Here is a 27,486-nt window from a genome sequence, read left to right on the forward strand (position 1 = left end):
AACAGTCTCGTATCTAGTCACGTCTTCTAAAGGTTCTGGGCGAAATATTATCACAGATAACTTTTTACCAGTTTTGAACTAGCTAAAGTCTAGAATTCATGAAACATGAGGTTAGTGGGCTCAATTAGAAAAAAAAAAAAGAGATTTCTACTCATCAATATGCAAGAAAGCAAGAAAATACATATAGTCCAGGAACTGAAGCTTTTCACCTCGCAATTTTTACAGAATGGATCGATTTGTTTGAAAATTTGAGAACAAGTAGTGGATAGTCCAAGGATTAAAATCTATATGATGCCGAAAGGCGCTTTTATCATGGGGGTGGTTGCCACCCCACCCCGGGGGTGGAAATTTTTTATTATATTTTGACCGCAAAAGTTGATAAAAACATTCATTTTAAGCAAAAAATGTTCTATACATTTTTTTGATAAAATGAATAGTTTTCGATTTATTCGCTATCGAAAGTGTTAGTTTTATATCGAAAAAATAAGTGTTTTTCAATAATATACTAATTTACGATTCACTCAATTTTTCCTGCAGAAAAAATTTTTCTCAAACCAATTTCTTGGGAATTAAATAACCTACAATTTCATATTTAAACATTTTTTCGTATCTCTGATGCTAATCTTTCTATTCTGAAGAAATCGACATTTTTACCAAACTACAAAAATTCGTTATTCGCTTTTAACTCCAGTTTTTTACAAACTAATCTTTCTAAGCCAGTCAAACTTCTAGAATCTATTAATAATACATAAATAAAGAAGAATGAATCAGGCCAATGACTAAAAACATCGTTAACTTACATTATTATGCTTCCAATTGGATTTCTCCTTTTTTTTTAAATACATATATTGAATTTTTGACCGTAACTTTTCTATTTTTTATCTTAGAAAGTTAGGCAAAAAAGAATTTTGTAGGTTTTTGATAAGGTCTATAATCCTGTTAATATTAATTCTTTTTAAAATCCTCAGTCGTAAAAAGAGGTGACTTTGAAAGGGTTGGTAAAGGTGGTTTTTGCATGTTATTACAAGTTTTAACTATCAACAGCTCACTCAATTTTTGCTGTAGTAAACATTTTTGCAAACCAGTTTCTTGAGAATTAAATGAGCTACAATTTCATATTTAAACATTTTTGCGTATCTCTGATGCTAATCTTTCTATTCTAAAGAAAATGCCATTTTTTCCAAACTACAAAAACTCGTTATTCGCTTCTAACTCCATTTTTTTTAAAACTAAACATTCTAAGCCGGCCAAACTTCTAGAACCTATTAATAATATAAAAATAAAGAAGACCAAATAAGGCTAATGACTAATTTTAATTAGGGTGGTGATTAGGAGGTTGCTTCGGATCACTTTTTCGCTGAAAAAAGTAGGGACTAACATTCTTTTCAATATACGTCACTTAATTTTTGAGCTAAAGACTTTGTTTTTATTTCTGGAGATAGATATTTTAAAATTCTTTAAATTAGTTTGAACAAGTTATCCTCGAAAAATGCATAGGTTTCCCGTCTTTTGACTTTGAAACTACAGTATTTATCATTTGACGAAGAAGAGCTAACATTTAATAATGTATAGCTCGATTACTATTGGTCTTAAAAAAAACTAAAACAAACGGTTTTGTTTATTGTTTCAAAAGGTACATTTTTGTTAAGTAAAGTTGTTTTGATAAAACGAAAACTTTTGGAGTTATTAGCCGAAAACTTATTAACAACATTGATTTTTTCGATATAAAACTAACACTTTCGATAGCGAATAAATCGAAAACTATTAATTTTATCAAAAAAATGTATAGAACGTTTTTTGCTTAGAATTAATGTTTTTACTAACTTTTGCGGTCAAAATATAATGAAAAATTTCCACCCCCGAGATGGGGTGACAACCACCCCCATGGTAAAAGCGCCTTTCAGCATCATATAGATTTTGATCCTTGGACTATCCACTACTTATTCTCAAATTTTCAAGCAAATCGATCCATTCTGTACAAATTGCGAGGTTTTGTCCTATTTTAAGCTTCATTACTTGGACTAATTTCTATTGTTTCCACAAATCTTCCATACAATCATGAATGCTCTTTTTTGTTAAAGAAAAACAAAGCAGTAGTGTTACTAACTCTCGTCCATGCGTACAGTTGAGTCCGCGAGTCTTTACCCGTGTGTCATTAATACCTGGCGAGATAAAACACATACTTTTTATCTAGCATCATTCTCTTCCATGCATGAAACTCATGACAAACCAGCTGCCGTTTGTTATTAAGTAACAACACATGTTATTTTTATGAACCATCTAGACTCAGTGCATTGAAAAGAGATAGGTACAAAAAAAGACGATTCGGTATGTTTTCATATTTTAAGCACAATTTGTTTGACGTTTCTGATTTGTTTAATTTTGTGGCTGTCAGTCAGTTGAACTTTTTGCGATTTTTGTCGAATTTTTGCGTTTTGAAGTTTCTTTATATTACAAAAACAGTTGTTTTCACAACTAATTTTATATTGGGCTTTGAAATTTTAAGGTAAATAAATAATATTTAGGCAATTAATATTTAAAACATACAAAGCTAACGTCATTCACACAGTAAAGAAATGACTGTTTAGATTTCCGTCAAAGTGAATAAAATAACAAAAATAAAATATGTTATTGGATTTTTTTATAAATTGTTTATTTATTTATTAATCAATAATAATAAAAAATTTATTAAGCTACTTCAAATGTAGCTGTAATTCTGCGCAAAAATTTTGAAGCAAAACTTACATTTGACATTCTATATATTTGATAACGTCAAATTTTATAATAAAACCACTAATCGGAACAGTAGCCACTTTCTGTCAGTTGTTGTTGCGTGAAATAGATTTCTGACTTATTTCGTATGCTTTAAGTGATGACGCACGGGTAAAGACTCGCGAACTCAACTGTACAACAGGACAAGTAGTCGGAATTGATTGAGTATTAGAGTAAAACTAAAGAGATGTTGATACCATGGAGAAAATACTTGGTGAATATACGGTCAAACATCTAACATTGCTTTGGCTCTTGGACTTTTTTTATAATATGATTCACGTCGCTGGCTTAGCATCCTACATTATATCCAGATGGAGAGCACAATCCATTACAAAAAACAAAGGACCAACGCAAAAAGCTTTTGAATGATCTTTCTAAAGATCTTTTTTGTTGTAGATACTCTTCCTCAAGTATCTCACAGCATTCGTGGATATACTCCAATAACCGGAAGTTGCCATGTTTATCAAAACCTACAGAAAAAACAACCTAAAACGAGAAAAAGTTGTGTAGTATGTTTTCTACCTATGTGCGACACAGATTCTTTGTCTCTAAAACGATATGTATGTGTATTTCGAAAATTCACACTAACATTCATTTTTGTATTTTGGTTCAAATAAACTATCATTTAAATACAAAATGAACTGATATTTTATAACATTCATTTAAAAATAAATACAAGGTACAAATGTACCCATGCCGTCGTTTATGGGGGTAGGAACAATTTAAGCCCCCTGCTGGGAACTGAATAAAGATTTCTTTGTTATATTTGGCTCACATAATCTACTGGATAAATGTAGAGAGGTCACAAAATTTCAAGTCACTATCTCTTTAACAAAAAAAGTTATCACAATTTGAAAACTCAAAAGTTACAATTGTACCTATGCCGACAGACGAAGGTTAATTTTGAGCCAAGTAACTCGATTTTTAAAAACTACGCTATTGGTTTTTTAGGTCTCAGCATTTAGGTGGTTACTAAGGAAGTTTATGTCTTTTCATACTAGTAGAAATATATGCGTATAAATCAACTTATTCAAGTGTTTTAAGGTGATACAGTAGCGATCAACAGGTAGCCAAAACGCGTTCCAAGATTGCGGCTGTAATTTTAAATATTTTTTCGAGATATTTGGCACACGTATTCGTAATATAATACAAGAATGGCGGTACAGAGCCCAATTTCAAAAATATATTAATATGTGGAAATTACTCTGTAATTAAATACAATATTAAAAAAACAAGCCTGTACCGCCATTAAGAAGAACACAAAAATACACTTTCTTCAAATAAACTTTTTTATCCGATGCCTAGATTTTGTGTCATTTTGGAACTACTATTGAAATAAAAAAATTTAGTAGTTCCAAAATGACACAAAATCTAGGCATCGGATAAAAAGGTTTATTTGAAGAAAGTGTATTTTTTTGTTCTTCTTAATGGCGGTACAGGCTCGTTTTTTTAATATTGTATTTAATTACCGAGTAATTTCCACATATTAATATATTTTTCAAATTGTGCTCTGTACCGCCATTCTTTATTATATTACGAATATGTGTGCCAAATATCTCGAAAAAATATTCAAAATTATAGCCGCAATCTTGGAACGCGTTTTCGCTACCTGTTGATCGCTACTGTCTCCTCTTAATAATAGAGGCTGGTGGGTGGCAGCGTGAACATTAAATGTAAGCGAAAATCAATGTTTATTTGTCAAATGCACATTTTTTTCTCTTTTCTGACAGCAGTAAAGTGTATTTTGAATTAAATAAATTACATAATCCTTTTTCTGTCAAAAAATTTAATTAAAAGAAAATTTTGACACCGTGTATAAATAATTAGATATGTTAGTGTTAATATTTCTGAATATATAAATAAATAAATCTCTCAAATGAGCTAGCAGACTAGCCCTATAATAATTTAAGAAAAATCATTGATTACCTACGTCATCACTCTTAGATAGAACAAGTTACTAGTATAATAAACTTACGTGCATAGAAATCGGCCCACTTAAAAATTTGGTCATTTTTGATGTCTCATATTTCCTAAACCTGTTGGCCGATTTAAGTCATTTTTTAGCCTGATTCTTTAACAATACTAATGTAATAATATTGTTGCTAAACAGGTAAATTTTCATTGTATACCAGGTGTACCAATCAAACTGTGTTTTTTTCTCAAAGTTCACATCACCCTGTGGAATATTTTAGCATTTACAAAATACTGAAAGTAAAACCCAACTATAGCCTCAGGTTTTCTTAACATTCTGTTTTTTGATTCATTCATTTATGTTGGATAATAAAAATGTTAGGTACTTTAACAACTAGACATGTTCTTCATCAATACACGGTGTTTCTAAATAAGTGCGACAAACTTTAAGCGGTAATTCTGCATGAAAAAATAATGTCAGTTGGTTTTATAAACGTATGTCCGCAAAGTTTCGTTTCCGAGATACGGGATGTTGAATTTTTTCTTATAAACTGACGATTTATTTATTGCTTTAAAACCAGTTGAGATATGCACATCAAATTTGGTAGGTTTTAAGAGATAGTTATTGTGCATTTTTTGACATGCAACTAAGAATTTTATATTTATCCTTGGCGTGCATACGGGTAATATGACCGGGTAATATGACTCGAATGCACGCCAATGGTAAATATTAAATCCTTAATTGTACGTAAAACAATGTAAAATAATTACGTCTTAAAACGTACCAAATTTCATTGGCATATCGAGGGTTTAGTATCAAACAACGTTAACTACAAAAACATAAAGTGGCAGAAAATGCGAAAAACTGTTTTGAAACGTAATATCAGCCAACAAATTTGTAATTACGGAGGCAAAATATATTACAATAGAAATCTGTAAATTTATATAGTATTATTATGGTTTCTTTGACATATTGTAAAAATTATTACAGGTTATTGTTATTCTACAGAGAAAAAAATTGAATTTTTTTCTAATAATGACCTGATAACGCTTTTTGATATTACCGATATATGTTTTTTGTAACCGTTAACGTCGCACCTGATAATAATAGTTTTACTACAGGGTTAGTACTGCTGGGTAAAAATGTAAAAATGTAATTTCCCTAACACGTTGCGAAAATTTCCCTGATATTTCCCCTTTTTTCAGGATATCCAGTTTGACTTTAACTTACATTCACTGATATTTTCAAAATTTTCAGGATATCCAATGCAGCACTAACCCTGTATTATTAAATATGTTATAAGTGTATTTAAATAAAAAACTTTATTTTTCTAATAACATACAAATATCAAACTTATGATATTTCTAAATACTTATACCATCTTTAAACGTCTTCATCTTCTAAAACATTTTCATTATGATCATCACCCCTTCCTTGAAGATTCTAGTAAACGAAGTGATATTGTTTTTTAATTTTTGCTCACAGAGTTCTACTAAACCTTTTAACTTTTTATTATTAATCGTTAACGGTTTTTCATATTTTCTTCTTGGCACAAGTTTGTTAATTGAAAATCCTTCTCTGTATTTTAAATTTCGTAAAGTTGTCTGATTTAAAATTATATTTGAAATAACTGTGTGCAGTGTCTTATTTTATAATAATATGTATATTTTAGCCAAACTATGTTCAACCATTTGACAACATTTCCTTCAATGTCAATTTTTTTATTTTTAATCATTTGAATTTGAAGTTCTTTAAAATCCAAAATTTCTTCCTGATCTATTTCAACTACTTCGTATTTTGATTTCTTTAAAGCCATTTTGATCACTGTACATATACCATCCCGATGGATCATAAATTTCCAAGCCTTTACTCGCGTTTTCGATGTGGGCATGGACCATATCACATTCAATTTGGGAATGTCAGGGCTCAAAAAATAACTGGTCGATTTTTGAAATATTTAGTGTTTCAACAGCAAACAGAAACATTGCGGAAACAATTGAATTTCCATTTTGACCCGAACAAGTTTCAGACATAAAAGCGAAGTCTTTCCCAGTAACTTCACTTTTCATTGTATTTGTAAGGCAAGAGGCTACCTCAGAAGATCCAAAACCCGCTAGTGCTTCGTGTCATACAAAGTTTTGTGCTACGACTGGACATTTTTCTGTTAAACACTGACAAAATCAAAATATTAAATAACTACGACAAATATATAGGTACGTAACCGGCAATAAGAAAATAACATATATGTTTTCTTTTAACTTCGGCAAAATTAAAAAATGTAATGAGTAATCAGATTATTGTAATCATGTAATGAGTAATCAGATGGAAGAATCGAACAACATCGAAAATAAACAAATGTATTTAGCTATCCAGTATCAAAATGACGTTTTTCAAACAAAAACGAATTATAATAATAACGCTGTCTACAATTACAGCTTAATAAATGAGTGTCAATAAACGTTAACAGTCGATAACTGTTTTTGATGTATCGCGAAATTCACTGTGAAATAACGTTATCACCTCTTAGATGTTTTTGACATGAACAATTTTTTCACAATTGGTAGTTAACGTTTAATGTATTTTGTAATCTGCTTCAGATAGAGATACAGGTTTTTGTTACTAAATGAAGTCGAAAACGGTGAACTCGATTATAGATATATCTCAATTTCACAAAAAATGTAGATAACGTTGTTTGACACAAAACCCTCGATATCTCAACCGGTTTTAAAGCAATAAAATAAATCGTCAGTTTGTAAGAAAAAATTCAACATCCCGTATCTCGGGAACGAAACATTTGCGGACATTATGTTTATAAAGTAAACTGTAATTAATTTTTTTATCCAGAATTAACCCTTAATGGTTGTCGCACTTATTTAGAAACACCGTGTATGGATGAAGAATATGTCTAGTTGTTAAAGTACCTAACTTTTTTATTATCCCACATAAACGAATAAATCAAAAAACCGAATGTTAAGAAAACCTGAGGCTATAGTTGGGTTTTAAGTTCAGTATTTTATAGATGCTAGAATATTCCACAGAGTGATGCGAACTTTGAGAAAAAAACACAGTTTGATTGGTACACCCGGTATACAATAAAAATTTAGCTGTTTAGCAACAATGTTATTACAGTGGTATTGCTAAAAAAATCAGGCTATAACATGGTCAAAAAATCACTTAAATGGGCCAACAGGTTTAGAAAATATGACACATCAAAAATGACCAAATGTTTAAGTGCCGATTTCTATGCACGTAAGTTTATATGCGAAAAAATAATAATTTAAAAATAAAATTCGACCTGTTCCAAGAATTATTTCCAAAATCACTCATTCGCGAAATAATGGATTTATTTCATTTGGCTTTTACACACTTATAGACATATTTGCTTAATAAAAAAAATAAAGTGTTTTAATTACATTTTTTTCGTAGGACATATTGAAGCATTGCGGTTGTAGTAATGACAAAATTGTAATCGATGAGAATAGATTTGACGCATTTGAGTGTTCCAACTTTTTGTTTTCAGAATCTCGTAATGGAAATCGGTTATCGGCCCATCGACGCGCGGCGCGCCTAGATCCAATGCATTAACGGAAATTACAATTTTAAATTGGGAAAAATCTATATGGACTTAATGCGATAGCACTTCTAGATAACTTTGTTTCACTAAGTTTATTTTCTGTGGAGAGATTTGCGTTGATGCTATGGATTTTATGATTAGTCGAAAAGCGTACAAAAACTACTAAAAGCTCTCTCCTATATCGACGCATATTTTAATATTCCCATGAAACAGCATATAAGCTTTATAAATTAAATTTGTAATAGAAACTTTAATTATCATTTAATATAATATAGTCATTAAGGTACCAAGGATATTATAAGGATAATAACGCCTGAGGTCAATGGTGTATAGACCGAGGGTGTTCGGCCCGAGGTATATACGTTGACCGAAAGCGTTATTATTATAATACTCGTGGTGCCTTCAACGTTTAATCTCTGACTAAATTATTCTTTATATACAAAAAATTTGAATGAATTTTGAATTAATTAGTTTTTAAATAAGTACATTTACCAGAAATAGTCGTAACGTAATTGTGGTAACCATAGTTTTACTTAGAGTTTTATTTGTCAACTTGACAGTATTTAACTCGCCCCTGGACGTTATATGGTACTTAATACATAGACTTCGAAATAATGTCATTATTTCTCAAATATTAGACCAGTTGGACATTATAGTTATTAAGGTACCAAAGGTATTATCAGGATAATAACGCTTGAGGTCAATGGTGTATTTACCGAGGGCCTTCGGCCCGAGGGATATACGTTGACCAAGAGCGTTATTATTATAATACCCGTGGTGCCTTCAACGTTTAATCTCCGACTAAATTATTCTTTATAGGCGAAAAATTTAAATGAATTTTGAATTAATTAGTTTTCAATTAAGTACGTTAATTTACCAGTAACAGTAGTAACGTAATTGAGGTAACCATAGTTTAACTTAGATTGATATTCGTCAACTGGACAGTATCTAAGTCGTCATGTAAATTTAATGCCCAAGAGCGTTATTTTTCAAATACGTCCTGTAGTAGTTTGTGAAACTATGTTTGTTATTTCTTCTCTTAGTTACTGTCAGATGCTTTAAAATATGTTATGTCATTTTATTGTAATAATTTAGATAATCAGATTTCTAGTATATTAAAACCTAGTTTGTAAAGGTTATTGCAGTTTTATTACAATTTAATATACTAGAAATATCAAATATGGATAAGCTATTACGACCAGACAGATTTGATGCAGATCCAAACTCTTCTAGATCGTCTCAAGAATGGACACATTGGAAAGCTACTTTTGAAAACTTTATTTCCTCTGTAGTTGGTGTTTCAGAGGAGGATAAATTTAAATTACTAGTAAATTACGTGAGCAACAATATTTATGAACTTATCTCTGATTGTACAAAGTATTCTGAAGCCAAAAGTATTCTCGAAGCTCTTTTTGTTAAACCCAAAAATGAAATTTTTGCCAGACATATGCTAATGACTAAAAGACAACAAACTGGTGAAAATATAGATCAATACGTTCAACATCTTAAGGTGCTTTCCAAAGAGTGTAATTTTCTAGCCGTTTCTGCAGACCAAAATAAAGAAGATTATATAAGAGACTCTTTTATTAGTGGGATTCTTTCTAATGACATAAGACAACGTTTACTAGAAAACAACAGTATTACTCTGAAAGATGCCATACTGAAAGCCCAGTCTCTGGAGTCAGCTTCAAAACACTCTGAGGCTTATATAACTCCTGTACAAATTATTAATGCGATTTCATCCGAAACCACAGAGCAAACTAATTATACTTCTGCCGCTGTGAAAAGTTGGAAATGTTACTTTTGTGGAGCAACTGAAAGACATCCTCGTAGCCTATGCCCTGCTAGAGACAAAATTTGCAAGAGGTGCTCGAAAGTTGGACATTTTTTTAAGGTATGTAGGCTTCAGACGTCCAATTCAGCATCAGCTGCCCTTTTAGCTACTACTACATCTCGTTCGAATGTTAGAAATCTTGCTGCTGCCCCTCAATGTTTATCTAAAAGTGTTACTAAAATAAAGGTGAATGGAAATACAGCTGAAAGTTTAATAGACACAGGTAGTTCTGAGTCATATATCAGTAAAAATTACGCATTGGCTATAAAAGTGAAAACATTTAGAAGTCATGCAAGCATACTAATGGCTTCAACAGCGCTCAGATTGACTATCTCAGGACATTGCTTTGTTAAATTAGAAATAAACGGACATTCCTATAAAAATGTCAAATTATCAATAATTCAAGATTTATGTGCTGATGTAGTAATAGGTCACGACTTGCTTAAACAACATTCTTCTCTAGAAATCACTTTTGCTGGCTCAAAAATGCCTTTAGTTATTGACCGTGTGGATAACATCTGTAGCTTGGCATACTTAAATATAGAGCCGCCAAAATTATTCTCCAATCTATCAAATAAGTGCAAACCAATAGCAACTAAATCAAGAAAATTTTCAGCTGAAGATAGAAAATTCATAACTGACGAGATAAAGAATCTTCTATTGAATGGAATCATAGAAGAAAGCAACTCTCCTTGGCGTGCACAAGTACTTATTACAAAAAGTGAAACGCACAAAAAGCGAATGGTGATAGATTATTCACAAACGATCAATAAATTTACTTACTTAGATGCCTATCCTCTCCCAGATGTTGAAGATATTGTTAGAAAAGTAGCAAGATATTCTGTCTTCAGTACTATTGATCTTAAAAATGCATACCATCAAATTCCAATCAAAAATGAAGAGAAAATATACACTGCTTTTGAAGCAAACGGCCAACTATATCAATTTTGCCGGATCCCTTTTGGGGTAACCAACGGAGTGGCATGCTTTCAAAGGGTTATCGATAGTATTATTAAATCCGAAAATTTAAAAGGAGTATATGCTTATCTTGATGATATTACTGTTTGTGGATTAAATCATCAACAGCATAATGAAAATCTTAATAAATTTATGGAAGTAGCGAAGAAATACAATTTAACAATAAATCAAAATAAAAGTTATTATACACTAAATTCAATCAAACTTTTGGGTTATCAAATAGAGAATAAGACCTTAAAACCTGATCCTGAAAGACTTGAACCATTAAAGAAGTTACCTTTACCAAACGATTCACAATCACTAAAGAGAGCTGTTGGAATGTTTGCACATTATTCCAAATTTATCCCACAATTTTCAGACAAGATACAAAAACTAGTCACATGTAGTACTTTTCCTTTAACAGAACAAGCAGCTGAAGCTTTTCAAATTCTTAAATCTGAAATAATATCTTCAGCTGTTACTACAATTGATGACAAGGTTCCTTTTGTTGTTGAATCTGATGCTTCAGATTTTTGTATTGCTGCTTCTCTTAGCCAAGGAGGAAGACCTGTTGCTTTCTTTTCAAGAACTTTATCAAAAAGTGAAAGAAATCATTCATCGGTGGAAAAAGAGGCTTATGCAATAGTGGCAGCTCTTAGAAAATGGAGACATTTCTTGATAGGTAAACATTTTCGACTTATAACTGATCAAAAGTCTGTGTCTTTTATGTTCAATATGCGCCACACTAGTAAGATAAAAAATGAGAAGATTATAAGATGGCGCCTTGAACTATCATGCTACAGTTTCGATATTCAGTACAGACCAGGAGTTTATAATGTAGTGCCAGATACTTTCTCACGAGTGTGCTATTCAATACATCCTCGATCAAGTCTATTTGAACTTCATCAATCCTTGTGTCATCCAGGAATCACCAGAATGGTCCATTGGATAAAGACACGTAACTTACCATATACTATTGATGAAGTACGTGAAATGACCAATCGCTGTCCTATCTGTGCAGAAATAAAACCAAAGTTTTTGAAAACTCAAGGGAGATTAATTAAAGCAACTTCGCCTTTTGAAAGATTGTCTCTGGATTTTAAAGGACCGCTTCCATCTAGATCTCATAACAAATATATCCTAACAATTGTTGACGAATATTCTCGATTCCCCTTTGTATATCCATGTCCAGATGTTTCAGCGAAAACTGTTGTGAAGTGTCTTACAAACTTATTCTCTCTATTTGGAATGCCTAGTTACATCCATTCAGATCAAGGGGGGGCATTTATGTCTCAAGAAGTAAAAACGTTTCTCCATTCACAAGGAATACCGACAAGCCGAACAACATCGTATAATCCTGAAGGCAATGGTCAGACAGAAAGATATAATGGAATTATATGGAAAACTATTTCTCTTGCTTTAAAATCTAAAAATTTAAAAACTGAACAGTGGGAAGAAGTAGTTGAAATAGCTCTTCATTCAATTCGTTCTCTCTTGTGTACAGCTACAAACAATACCCCTCATGAGCGAATGTTTCATCATTCGAGAAAAGCTTTAAATGGAACTGCACTTCCTTCATGGTTGATAACCCCTGGAAAAGTGTTTATGAAAAAGAATGTGAGGAATTCCAAATATGACCCTCTTGTAGAAGAAGTGCAACTGATTGAAGCTAATCCGAACTATGCTGTTGTTAGACGTGAAGATGGCAAAGAAACAACAGTAGCTTTAAGACAACTTGCACCAAGAGGAGATGTATCTCTACTTGACTGTGACAATGTTACTGGATTGGAGTCTGACCAAGCCCTAGATCAAGTGATACATGTGAGGAAAATACAAATATTTCTCCTGTTAACGTTCTGGAAGAGGGTGGCATTGAAACTGATTCGAGGGAAGAAAATAAAGACATTTTTATTAGAAGAGGTACAAGGGAAAGAAACGCTCCTGCTTACCTTCAAGACTTTGTTGAAAAATAAAGCTGGGGTGAATGTAGTAGTTTGTGAAACTATGTTTGTTATTTCTTCTCTTAGTTACTGTCAGATGCTTTAAAATATGTTATGTCATTTTATTGTAATAATTTAGATAATCAGATTTCTAGTATATTAAAACCTAGTTTGTAAAGGTTATTGCAGTTTTATTACACGTCCTAGCGCGTTATATCGTACTTAACAGACTTTGAAATAATGTCATTATTTGTCAAATAATATAACAGTCGGATATTAATATAATATAACTTATAAACTTATTTTATTTCAATTAGTTTCAAAATAAACAAATCAATTGTTGTTAACTCTTACATGATTGGGGTCATGAAGGGATAAATGTCGACGGGAGACACTGCACCACCCAAGTTGTTAATCCGATGACATCGTTTTGATAGGCGAAATCAACACCATGTTAGAAGAACTGGAAAGAACCTGCAGATAATGTGGTTTGAAAAATGAATATCCCAAAACAAAATACATGACGAACCTCATGCTCAGTAACAATTTAAAAGTAATGAATGTCTTTAAGGGCTTTGAGGTTAGTTAATTCATATATTCTATGGTCTGTTTTTATTTCCATTTTGACATACAGTATTAAACTCTTTATTAAACTGCTCTATATTAAACTGCTTCGATTTTGGGGCAAATATCCATTCTTTCACGTATCTCGTCACTTAATATTTTGACATGCAGCGTTAGCCTGCAACAGCCCCGAAACCATATTTTTAGTGACAAGTACCTTATTTTTTTAAATATTTCGTAATTTTCCAGACCTTAGCTGCATAAGTCGCGATACTCTCTACTATCATCATTTAGATTCTCATTTTTGTTTCTAATATGCATTGTTTATTTTTTTTTCTTTATGGAATACACACGCTCCTTTTAATACACACCTTTTCAACACGCTCTACAGTCTAGAAACAATTAGTGGACACGAAAAATAACTAAACAGTTGGATGAATTATACCTTCTTCACGTGCCTTGTCCTTTTCTAACGTTGGCAATTATCATAGCTATTCGGACTTTGTTTACTTCAGATCTGAATAATTCCATGAGGGTTTCACCTCCTCCCTGGACCCCTTCTGGTGTCTATTTAAGAACAATTAAAGTATTATATAAGGAGCATAATATAATTGTAGTAGTAAGAGTACAAATATTTAAATATTGTTCAAAGAAGGACCCAAGTTAGAATGCCTAAAATCTTGTTAAGTGCAGTGCAGTTACAACAGGTGGTAAAAAGAGAAAAGGAAAGCCAATGACCAGATGGAGTCCTGAAGTTATGGCTTCTCGAGGTTTCTCAATATTAGTAATTAGAAACAAAAAGCGAAAATCTAAGAGGAATAGAGGAATATTGCAAACCAAGCCATGAGCCTGCTTGCTTGAAATGCTAATATATTATTATAATATTATTGTAGTAGTGTTGTATACTACATAGTATGGAATTATTTTTTGGTTCTTAGTAAAAGCCACGTATATTCTTGTTTCAATCATGTTTTTCAATTTCTCGTAGAGAAATATTTACCTACGCGCTAATATCTCCAACTTTTCTAAATACGGAAAAACTGTTCTCAATCACCAATGAGTAATTCTTCAAATTTTTAATAGCTTAACTGAATATAAAATACCAAAAAAATCACCCCTGTAAAGGCACAACACTAGGTTTCAATGCTAGTGTATCTTTTGATTATGCTAAACATTGATTGTTAGACCTGGATCCGCGTACCCAAAAAAGTTGATTAATAGCAAGATGAAAATTTGTTAATAGCTTAACGGTGTCTAGTCGGACAAATTTTGATATATGGGAACACTGGAACAGGGGACATTTTAATTGTGGTACAGGTTAAAAATCTGGAATGTCAGATTACGAAAACGTTCCATGTATTTTGTCGGACAGAACTTCCAATTGATTTGTTACCATTTCATTAAACTCTCATACAAAAATTAGACTGGTATTTATCACCAACTGGGCATTTTAATGAGTGGAACACGAAGAACATCTCAAATGACAGGAATCATGTTGGTTAGTAATAGCCGTCTGATTTTTGCATGAGAGTTTAATGAAAGGGTATCCAATCAATTGGATGTTCTGTCCGACAAAATACATGGCACGTTTTCGTAATCTGACGTTCCAAATTTTTAAACTTTTCCACAATTAAAACTTAACCTGTTCCAGTGTTCGAGTATATCAAAGTTTGTCCGACTAGACACCGTTAAGCTATTAACAAATTTTTAGCTTGCTATTAATCAACTTTTTTTGGTACGCGGGATCCAGGTCTATGTGTGTTAAACCAGAATAGTAACATGACAGTGTAAGCAAGTTTCTATAAATAGGTCTGGATCTCGCGTGTGGAAAAAAAATTGATTAACAGACAGCTGAAAATTTTTTAATAGCTTAAGGGTATCTAGTCGTACAAACTATAATGTATGCGAACACTGGAACAGGGAAAGTTTTAATTGTGGAACAGGTTAGAAATTTGGAACGTCAGACTACGAAAACGTCCCATGTATTTTGTCGGACAGAACTTCCAATTAATTTGTTACCGTTTCATTAAACTCTCCCGCAAAAATCAGACTGCTATTTATCACCAACTGGGCATTTTAATGAATGGAATACGTAGAACATGTTAAATGACAGGAATTATGACAGGTCATAAATAGCAGTCTGATTTTTGCATGAGAGTTTAATGAAAGGGTAACAAATCAATTGGACGTTCTGTCCTGCAAAATACATGGGACGTTTTCTTGGTCTGACGTTCCAAATTTTTAACCTGCTCCACAATTAAAACTTCCCCGTTCCAGTGTTCCCATACAGCAAAGTTTATCCGACAGGATACCCTTAAGCTATTCACAAATTTTCAGCTTGCTATCAATCAACTTTCTTTTCATACGCGGGATCCAGACCTAAAAGTGATTCTAACAAAATACATGTTACATACAAAAAATTACGTCATTCAACAAAGTATTGAAAATTTAATATATTACTGACACCATAGTGCTCCTAGAACGGAATTATTATAAATTGCCATTGAATAAAACACTACCTAGAAAAGTTGTAAACCATTTGACATCGGTTTCGGGAAATAATAAGGTAGAGAGCTCGAAGCGTGTGAAGACAACACATAAATTCTGTTTTCCTGTATAAGCTAATAAATTTGAGAATTTATGTGAAGGTTTAAGTTATCAGAAGCTAAATGGACAATGTTTGCTGCAAATAATTTGACAAATGCAGTGCCCGCGCTACAAATTATGAATACCTTATTTTTGAATAAAGTGCTAAATGCAGAGTTGTATTCAAAATGAAACTACTTAAACATATTAGGTAAAGATGTATGTATGTAGATACAATGTATGTAGATGTAATGTATGTATGTAGATACAATTTTTTTACGAAGTTCTACACAAATGAAGTAAGCTTATATTTATTACAATGTGACTTCGTTTCTATATACAAGAGAAAAACAAAAAAACGTGACTTAACGGGAAAACAAAAACAAAAGATAAATAAAATGGAGGTTAGTCACCAATCAGGCGAAATTACACAACAACCTGTACAGGAAGATGTCAGAAAATAATGAACAGATGAAGAGATCCCCGCGAAATACAGATCAGAAGAGCTAATATTAATGGGGGCTCATATTAATAATTAAATCATACGTATATTTAAAGAACAATATACAAAACAAAACTCAATAAACCTACATATGGGAAAATTACGGAAAAGGCGAATATATAGATTAGAAGAGATAAAAAAGGGAAAAAATACAAACAATGCAGAACACACGAAAAAAATACTGAGTTAGAAAACGGAAACCCATCCGAAGCTTTAATAGACAATAATAAAATTGTCGTTTCACGAGTACTCTGGGCTAATTAGCAAAATTCATGGAAAAGTTATTTACCAGCAATTTTATTGCTGGAATCGAATTATAAGATCCTATATATTAATAATATAGGTATGCAAAGTCCGCAGATAGTGTGCTACTTTTTTTATAAACAAAATGGCGCCGACAAATCGTATTTTTTTCAATTATTGCTCTATAACTCCGAAGATTTTAACTTTACAACAAAAACACCCAAATAAAAATTCACCGCAAATAAATTCTGCATAGAGATATGTTTGTCACGATTTGCTCCGACTAAAATTTTCCTCGGAAAATGCGGGTTTTCCTAACAAAAACTATAATTTTCAAATAAAGTTTTAGGTAAGTAATTATTAATCAATACTTAAATAACTTAGTGACGTCAAAGATTTCTTGGTATAGATTGTAATTCCAGAAGCCGGTGAAAATTAAACGAATATTTTAGCAACAATTCAATTGTTAATTAACAATTTACGATCGCAATAATAACCAAAATAATCATGATACATTGATCAAACTTATAAAGATTATAAAGATGAGATGCTTGTTTAATATTTTATAGACAAAATATAAATTTTTTTTTTTTGCATAATCTTTAAATTTTGAAAAAAAAATAGTTATAATACGTTGGTCTAATTAGTAAAGTACAAAGAAAGGTTATTTACCAGCAATTTTATTGCTTTAATCGAATTATAAGATCCTATATATTATTAATATAGGTATGCAAAGTCCACAGAGAGTGTGCTACTTTTTTTTATAAACAAAATGGCGCCGACAAATCGTATTTTTTTTCAATTATTGCTCTATAACTCCGAAGATTTTAACTTTACACCAAAAATACTCAAATAAAAATTCACCCTAATTTAATTCTACATAGAGGCATGTTTTTCCCGATTTGCTCCGACGAAATGTGGGTTTTCCCAACAAAATCTCGAATTTTCAAATAAATTTTTTGGGCCTGTAATTATTTATTAATAATTATATAGCTTGGTGAAATAAAAGCTTTCTTGGTATAGATTATAAATTCAGAAGCCGGTTAAAATGAAATGAATATTTTAGCAACAATTCAATTGTTAATTAACAATTTACAGTCGCAATAACAACCAAAATAATCATGAGACATTGATCAAACTCAGAAAGATTATAAAGGTGTGATGCCTATTTAATATTTTGTCGACAAAATATAAATTTTTCATTTTTTTGCATAATCTTTAAATGTTTTAAAAAAATTGTTATAAACAAATTAACATTTCTTAGAAATTTTTTATTATATTCTAATTTTAAAAAATACTTCAAATGCGTATTTCATAGGTCTTGAAAATGAATGCTTTAAAAACATTTTCCGACCATTTGCAAAAAAGTTAGGAAACAGCAAAATAAATATACGATATCTCCATTGTTTACAATTTGCTTTAATTGTTTCAAAGCTTAAAAGTAAGTCTATGGTACAATCTAATTACTCACAAAGAATGTCAAAAATTAGTGCAATGGTTATATTTTAATCAAAGATTAAAATACTTTTTTTTGTGTAATTTTTAGCGCGAAAGTAGGCTTGATACAGAGCCGGAGATAAAATGTTTACTCGAAGCGCGAGTTGTGTATGTGGGCGGGTAGCTACGGTACTGTATTATTCTACTTTCGCGCGTGTAAATTACAAAGAAATATATTTATAATCTTTAATTAAAATATAACCATTAAGCTGATAACCGATATTGTTTTATAAATAATTAGCTTGTACTTTAAACTCACTTCTACGTTTTGAAAGAATTAAAAAAAATTATTAACACCGTAGTAATCGTATGTTAATTTTGCTGTTTCATAACTTTTTTACAAATGGTTGCAAAAAAGTTTTAAAGCATTCATTTTCAAGATATTTGAAATGCGCATTTTAGCTATTTTTTAAAATTATAATATAATAAAAACTTTCTGAGGAACGTTAATTTGTTTATAACTATTTTTTTTTAACATTTAAAGATTATGCAAAAAAAATAAAAAATTTATATTTTGTCGACAAAATGTTAAATAGGCATCTCATCTTTATAAGATTTCAAAGTTTGATCAGTGTATCATAATTATTTTGGTTATTATTGCGACCGTAAATTATTAATTAACAATTGAATTGTTGCTAAAATATTCGTTTAATTTTCACCAGCTTCTGGAACTATAATCTAAACCAAGAAGGCTTTTGAGTCACCAAGTTATTTAATTATTGGTAAATAATTACTTATCTAAAACTTTATTTGAAAATTAAAGATTTTGTTGGGAAAACCCGCATTTTCCGAGGAAAATTTTCGTCGGAGCAGATCGGGAAAAACACGCCTCTATGCAGAATTTAATCATGGTGAATTTTTATTTGAGTGTTTTTGTTGTAAAGTTAAAATCTTCGGAGTTCTAGAGCAATAATTGAAAAAAACACGATTATCGGGCGCCATTTTGTTAAAAAAAGTAGCACACTATCTGAGGACTTTGCATACCTATATTATTAATATATAGGATCTTATAATTCGATTCCAGCAATAAAATTGCTGGTAAATAACTTTTCCCAAAAATGGCCTATTCTCCGATAATCAGCCCAGACTAGAGTAAATCTACACATTATTACTTCGCAATGTTATACATTTTTGGGATCTGATTTAAAACAATATTCCCTCTGAATATGTACGTACACTTTTTGATCTGAATACATTACTACATAATATTACAAAACTCAGTTTATCATGGTCTATAAATACCTGAAATTCAAGTAACAGTATAAAAGTGACTTTTATGTTTCCTTAATTAGATATTAACATTCCGTGGGTTTTCCTATACTCGTCTTCTTCTTTAACACAAATACATTTTCTCGAACAGAGCCCATCTCAAAGAGCCATTCCAAAACGCCCCGTTTCAATTCGAAAGGGGTAACAAAATAAGTAACACACCTTGCATGCATAATGTCTTAACGATAGTACTCGTTTTACTATATAAATTTGTGTTTAAAATGTGCCCTATTCCCGGTCTTCCATCGTGTTTTCGCCACCTTAAAAAGCTGCTCGGGATATAACAATGGCATTTCCAACTTTTGCATAGCTGAACACAAAATGTTGCCATTTGTATAATGAGTTTTGTGGAATGAATGCAAATAACCAGGTCGTGATATTACTGCGAGGCTTGGAATCTCGGGGCGTCACTGACTTTTTTCGGGAGAGGATTAGGTATCCTATTAGGGAAAGCATCGAGAAAGTTCGTTAGTAAATTAGAAGCTTGGTAAATAAAGCTATTTTGGTAGAAAAATACCGAAGAATATAATATTAAAGCATAATTTTATAAGTCTCAAATAATTATTTTAATTGAAATAAAATTGGATTAATTTAATTAATTTAAAAAGAAATAATATTAATACGAAACGGACGAAGAACAAACTTCTTTTAAATCAGTAAACATTGTTTGTTTGCTTGCTTGTTTTTTTTTTATACAAATTGTGTTGAGAACAGACGATAAAATAAACTTAGAATTAATTATTTTGCCGTAGAAAGCTATAAATCGAAACGATTTATTTTTCTTTCTTTCTTTCTGTCTTTCTTCCTCCCCTTTCTTTTATCCTACAAAGGTGATTTTGGCTAGCTATATTAATTGCCATTCACACATCTCTTCCATTCTTGTCTATTTCCGCCTCTACTGCTTAGTGTATCTATGTTTTCCTTGATCTGTCTTTTTCTCTTTACGATTTTCTTTGCTACCTAAACTTTTCTTGTAAATCTGTTAGGTTGTATCCTCATCAGATGCCCATACCAGTTGATTTATCTCTTTGCTATTTTATTCATTATGGGTTCTTGGTTGGCCATGTTCCTAATAGTCTTGATGCTTAATATATCCAATTTGGTTTTTGCAACTATCTTTCTTATGTCTTTCATATCCATTGAATTTATCCTTTTGTTATGTTTTTTCCAGAATTGTCCAGTTTTCACTTGTATAGAGTACTGTCGGTATCACTATTGTGTTATACATTTTTAACCTTCTTTACAATGTGTTTGTTTTACATGGATGTCGACATCGACCGCGACCGACACCTACACCTCCACCGCGACCCACTTGTTCTGTTCTTACCCTTAGAATTCGAAATAGAGAGAACTTACGAATACCTGGGAAGTTTAAATACTAAGGAAGGAACAACAGACGAAAAATTAACAAGTCGGTCAAAGAAATCAAACAAGTTATACTATGCGTTAGCACCAATACTGGGAAAACAGAACTTACACGAGACAGAAGGTTAAAAATGTATAACACAATAGTGATACCGACAGTACTCTATACAAGTGAAAACTGGACAATTCTGGAAAAACATAACAAAAGGATAAATTCAATGGATATGAAAGATAAATTTAGATCAAAAGTAAAGTACCTTTATAGTTCAGAATATTTCATTTAGAAGGATGTAATTACATACTGAAACATAGTTTTTAATTATTAATACCTTTTCATAATAATAGTTTTCGATAATAGTGAAAAATAAACGTATTTTACTCTTGAGCGGAATTCATATTTTTTGACATACCTCGTATAAAATTGATAAAATTTGACATAAGATGGTTGTATTTTAGGTTTTAGACGATGCAGAACTTTTTATTAAGAATAACTTTTTTTCGTAAAATTAATAATAAAAGAGTTATCTGAATTGAAATAACTGAAAATAATGTTAGTTATCCATAATTTTTCAAAAAGAAATTTTTCAATTAGAAGGATGTAATTGCATACTAGAATAAACTTTTCATAATAGCAATTTTCAATATTGTGAAAAATAAAGCTACTTTACTCTTGAGTGAAATTCAAACTTTTTGACATACCTCGTACAATATTCAAAAAATTTGATATTTGATGGTTAAATCTTAGGTTTTGGACTATCCAGAGCTATTTTTGGAGGATAATTTTTGTCGTAAAATTAATAATAAAAAAGTTTTCCATATGGATACAACTTACAGGGACATACTGTATATACATTCCTTAATTGTACACCCTATTCCTTTAAAATTTGATCAACACTCTGTATTCCCTGAATTAAATTGTACTCAAACTCTTTAAAGTTTCCTAGCAATTTGTGAAATTTTGATATAAAAGCAACAAAATAAACGCTGCCGATGAAATGTAATAGGTTTTTACTGACTTCAAAGATTTAAAATTATTAGAGTCTTCAAAGTTGAGCAGCAATACAAATATTGAAAAAGTTTTTCGTAATGCTACCGGCATCCGCAGATTTTAATTCTTTTATCTTATTGCAGTTTAACTTTGAGGAAATCGTAGAAGAAATTAAATGTAATGAAATGATTGCCACTTGGATTTAATGGAATATGTAAAGTTTTCTTGGAGTATTGTTTTTGTTACTGTTATTAAATGTTTTTAGACGGCGTCAGTGTTCCGTAAACAAATTAGACAAAATGGTCAACTAATCTAATAACCACCTCGAAAAAAAAATGACCCCGACTAACCAAACTCATAATAAATTAACTTAAAGAGAATTCAGATGTAATTTAAACTTATATAGCAGGGGTGGCTTTGATAGTTCGAGCTATTTTTCAAAATTTGACATTTTTCGCAAGGGGCAATTAAACAATTATTTTTTTTAGCTTAATGCCTAGAAAACTAATGGCCAGTGGCATAAACAATTATTTAAAAAGTATAAAAAGTGTATTTAATTTTTCCTCTAATCGTTTGGATTTCACGAATTTTAAAGTGAAATAAGATAGTTCACAATGTTTTTTAAAATTATACTAATTATACTAATTCAGGATACTTCGATTCTTCATAATCCTTCCATATTTTTCTGGGACGGCCTACTGATCTTCTACCGCCTCCCAAAAACACTGCCTTCCTCTTATCTTACCACATGACCTGCCCATCTGATCTTAGCTTTTATATGTCTGACGATATTTTCAGTACCATACACAGTCACCTATTCAGCTTTGCAGCGCCTTCTCCACTTTTCTGTCAATCCATCTCTTTAACAGTCAAATATTATTCTGAGAACTTTCCTTTTAAATACCAGCAACTTATTTATTTCCCGCTGATGTAGAATTTATGTTTAACTTCCATAATATGTGACAATTGGGCGAATAATTGGCACGTACAGTCTTAATTGAGATTGTCTTTTTAGAATCTTAGATTAATAATGATGATAGGGAGTATAATGCTCTCTTCCACGCAGCTATCCTTGATGAGACAGACCTGTTTTTATATGTGTTTGTCATCTGTGATTACCGGCCTCAGATATTTAAACACTTTTACTACTTCGAAGTTGTGGTTGTTAATAACTATGTTCTGCTTAACTTTTGGTCTCGGAATTTTGGCTACTAGCATATTCTGCTTAACCCTTAGTCTTGGATTTTTGGTTACTGTTTTTTATAGTTTTTCGTCTCCTCTCCATTTGCATTCGAAAGCCCAGACTACTTGTTTCTTCCTCGAGTTGTGAAAACACCTCTCACGTCTCTTGTAAAATGAACGGCTCCACCTAGATAATCAGCAAAGGCCAACAATATAATAGTTTTGAATCCTCGATTCGCATATCCCCTGTCAGCTCAGATGATATTTTACTTATTACATATTCTAAGGCTAAATTTAATAGCAACAATGATCACGGGTCTCCTTGTCTATGTCCTGATGTTAGACTTAGTTTTTTATATTATTTGTTGTCAGTAAGAACATTTCGAAATACAAAAGTTAAAAGTAATTCAGGTACCTACATTTATTGAGAGCCACAAATAATCCTTCAAAGAACCACATGCAGCTGGCGAGCCACAGTTTGGCCATCCCTGTTATATAGTCTCAAAATTATAATTAAATTCTAAAAGATAGAACTCCATATTGTATTAGGCTCGTTCAATTAAAAGACATCTTTGGCGGTCCTGAAAAATCTTATTGGCAAGTATCTCTTCAAATAATTACTACTACAATTGAGGCACATAGCACATAGCCCATTGTTTCACAAAACCGATGTATACCCTGTTAAAATAACTGTTGTGGCTGTTGCTTGAAGGTTTCTTTTACGGTATTTTGTACTACTTCGTCCGACCTAAAAGCCCTTTAACGCTTTTTAAAGTGGCTCAACGACGTAAAAAATGCAAGGACATAAATCGGGACTAAAATATGGATGCTATAATATCTTCCATTTCTTTCGTTCTAGATTTTCTTTCACTGCTTTGGCAATTCGAGGATGGACGAGCATTGTCATGCAGAATAATGTCACCAATTGAGAGTTTTCCTGCACGTTTTTTTTATTGTTTGATGGAGCCTGTTCAGTTTAATTATACAGTATACAAGTTTACACAGATTAGTCCACAGATTTAACATAAGAGCAAAAGAATTCAATATGACAATTTCATCTCAAAAAACCAAAACAATAGTAATCAGTAAGGAACCCATCAGATGCAAAATAGAAAATGATGGTATCAGTATTGAACAAGTAATGGAAGTAAAATACCTTGGAATTACATTGTCAAGTTACGGAGACCTAGAAAAAGAAGTGAGAAATCAAGTACAAAAAGCAAATAGATTGACAGGATGCCTTAATAACACTATATGGCGAAACCGACATATTAACACTGAGATGAAGTAAAGAATTTATAAAGCCAGTGTAAGACCAATAATGACATATGCATCAGAAAGAAGACCCGATACAGCCACAACACAAAGACTGTTGGAAACGGCAGAGATGAGAGTACTGAGAAGAATTACAGAAAATACACTGAGAGATCGAAAGATGAGCGAAGATATTAGAAGACAATGTAACGTATAGCGTGTGTGTAAACGAATGGACACTAAATAGAAAAAAAGAATGGAACAACCACATACCCAGAATGCGGGAGACACGTGTGGTCAAAATAGCACGAGATAAACCACCAATCGGTAGAAGAAGTATCGGCCGACCGCGCAAAAGATGGAGTGACAACCTTCCATAGAGGTATCAATCCGCCAATGAACAAGCAGAATTGCTTATAAAGAGGAAGAAGAAGAAGAAGGTTTACATTGATACGCACTCTAGGTTCTTTAAAATCTCCAACTGGACTCCAGAACGTTGAACTTTAAACTTCTTTGGTGACACAGTAGTGAATTTGGACGGTTTAATAGAGGATCAAAATAAAAAAGTCATTACCGTTTTCCTTGTAGTCTCTTATATGGTAAAAAAATAAACCAACTACTCGCAAGCTTTTTTAGTACTCTGACAAAAGACGAGAATCCCATTGGTCATAAACTTTCTATAATCTAGTTTGTGTACGATACTATTGACAGATCCTATACTCATACCAATATTTGCTGAAATTGCTCTGATTGAAATTCGATTATTTTCTCTAAAAAAGCTTTTCACATGGCACCCGGCTTGCCATCGCTGTGTACACATGCACTCTCACATTACTTTCTACCACCATCGGTGCGTGCTTGGAGAAGGATCACCGGCAACAATGAAGTTCGCCACAACTTATAGAAGAGTACTGCTGGAGTGTTGATTTGGTAAAAACTAGACTGGAGCTAGAGTATTTACTGAAACCAACTGCTAAAGTGTTGATTTAGTAGCAGCTCTCAAACGGGTCTTAAAGTGTTGATTTAACGGCAAAACGTCATGCAGTGGCACTAAGTATTGACTGGTCGTTTTTTCGTTCCTTACCGAATAAAGTATTGATCGATTCATCCATCTCTCACCCAGTATCTAGTCAGGCTGTACCTAAAATAGTTGTTACACTTCAGTTTGCCTTATTTTTTTGCAGAGGGCATGTAGTCGGTCGTTTGTTTCTTAAATGCGTCATTTGGCACAGACATTAGTCAATCCAGTCCAGGATAAATATAAATTTTTTAATTGTATCCCAAAAAATACGCAATAAGAAGCTTCTTAAAACCCATCAAATTACATTTGCATATCTCAACAAAGTATTTGCGGACATAAGTTTATCGAGCAAACTGTCATTATAGTCTGGGCAGATTATCGGAGAATAGGCCGCTTTGGGAAAAGTTATTTACCAGCAATTTTATTGCTGGAATCGAATCTTGTTATTGTACATATTAATAATATACGTATGCAAAGTCCGCAGATAGTATGCTACTTTTCTTATAAACAAAGTGGCATTCGAAAATCGTGTTTTTTTTTTCAATTTTTGCTCTATAACTCCAAAGATTTTAACTTTACACCAAAAACACTCAAATAAAAATTCACCGTAATTCAATTCTGCATAGAAACGTGTTTTTTCCGATTTAATTCTACGAAAATTTTCCCCGGAAAATGCGGGTTTTTCCAACAAAATCTTTAGTTTTCAACTAAAATTTTAGATAAGTAATTGTTTATCAATAATTTAATAACTTGGATAAAAGCTCTTTCCGTATGGATTATAATTCCAAAAACAGATGGAAATTGAATGAACAGTTCAGCAACAATTGAATTGTTAATTAAAAATTTACGGTCGCTACAATAACCACAATAATTATGATACATAAGAATAACTATGATTTTTGTATAAAAAACACTGTACCTATCTAATGTACTTTACAGAATTAAAATCGGACTATTTAGGCGACCTCAGGAATATTTTAAAATTATAAACAATTTTTTGGCTTATAAACAAAAATCTTGGGAAAAATTAGATTAAATTAAATCATGAAAACGGTATTGAAAAAACAGCGGCATGACGCTTCTTTTAAAATAAAAACGTTTAATTGTGATGAGTGGTTCCTGAGATACAAGCGGTCAAATTTGACCGGCATTTACGACAAAGATATAAACAATAGGATCATAATTTTCGAACCATCACCTTTTTATTTCGGTCCTCTTTCTCCACACCAATTTTCATATCTTTAAAATTCTCATAACATATTGTATTATATAAAAAACTATCGATATTACGAGTAAAAATTGCCAAAAATAGCAAAATTCCAGTCAAAAATTAGGTTGGAGAAAATGTAATCTCAAAGTTCAAAATCGGTATAAGTTAAAAAAATGCATTTTCTCGGCTTCCCATGGCGCAATTTTCTTCATTCTTTTTTTGTCCCCAAGTAACTCGAGTAGAGCCATCTAACTAACGTATTATTAAATGTCAAACTTGCTTTTGTTTTGTTATAATAAATTAAATTGTTTATAAGAAAAGAAAACTACATATTTTTTCCAGTTGTAGACTTTTTTTAGATAAACTTACTACAAGTGTACCTTTTAACGTTAAAAACACAAATATTCTCATTTGAAAGCTGTACACAATTATTTAAACAAGCTTTATTTAAACAAATTAAATTTTTTTGTTATAACAAATAAATTAATTTATTATAACAAAACAAAAGCAAGTGTGACATTTAATAATGCGTTAGTTAGATGGCTCTACTCGAGTTACTTGAGAAAAAAAAATGAAGAAAATTGCTCCATGGGAAGCCGAGAAAATGCATTTTTTTAACGTATACCGATTTTGAACTTTGAGATTACATTTTCTCCAACCTAATTTTTGATTGGAATTTTGCTATTTTTGGCAATTTTCACTCGTAATATCGATAGTTTTTATTATAATAAAATATGTTATGAGTATTTTAAGGATATGAAAATTGGTGTGGACAAAAAGGACTGAACTGAAAAGGTGATGGTTTAAAAATTATGA

General features: G+C 31.6%; 2 protein-coding genes across 7 annotated transcripts in view; one reads left to right on the top strand and one right to left on the bottom strand.

Moving 5' to 3' along the window:
* Positions 1 to 27,486, bottom strand: part of LOC126883113 (Ig-like and fibronectin type-III domain-containing protein 2) — a 1,605,319-nt gene that overhangs the window by 650,192 nt on the left and 927,641 nt on the right. The gene's annotated exons all lie outside the window — the stretch shown is intronic.
* On the top strand, positions 9,439 to 13,817 carry LOC126893226 (uncharacterized). The gene is made up of 2 exons (XM_050663202.1): positions 9,439 to 10,152; positions 13,803 to 13,817. Exons 1-2 carry the CDS (start codon positions 9,439 to 9,441, stop codon positions 13,815 to 13,817), a joined length of 729 nt encoding a protein of 242 aa, XP_050519159.1.

This window comes from Diabrotica virgifera, chromosome 1 (assembly GCF_917563875.1).
Source record: "Diabrotica virgifera virgifera chromosome 1, PGI_DIABVI_V3a".
In the NCBI taxonomy this organism is placed as follows: domain Eukaryota; kingdom Metazoa; phylum Arthropoda; class Insecta; order Coleoptera; family Chrysomelidae; genus Diabrotica; species Diabrotica virgifera.

Excerpts from the sequence above, each read along its gene's own strand:
- LOC126893226 (XM_050663202.1), top strand. The coding sequence starts at position 9,439 with ATGGATAAGCTATTACGACCAGACAGATTTGATGCAGATCCAAACTCT.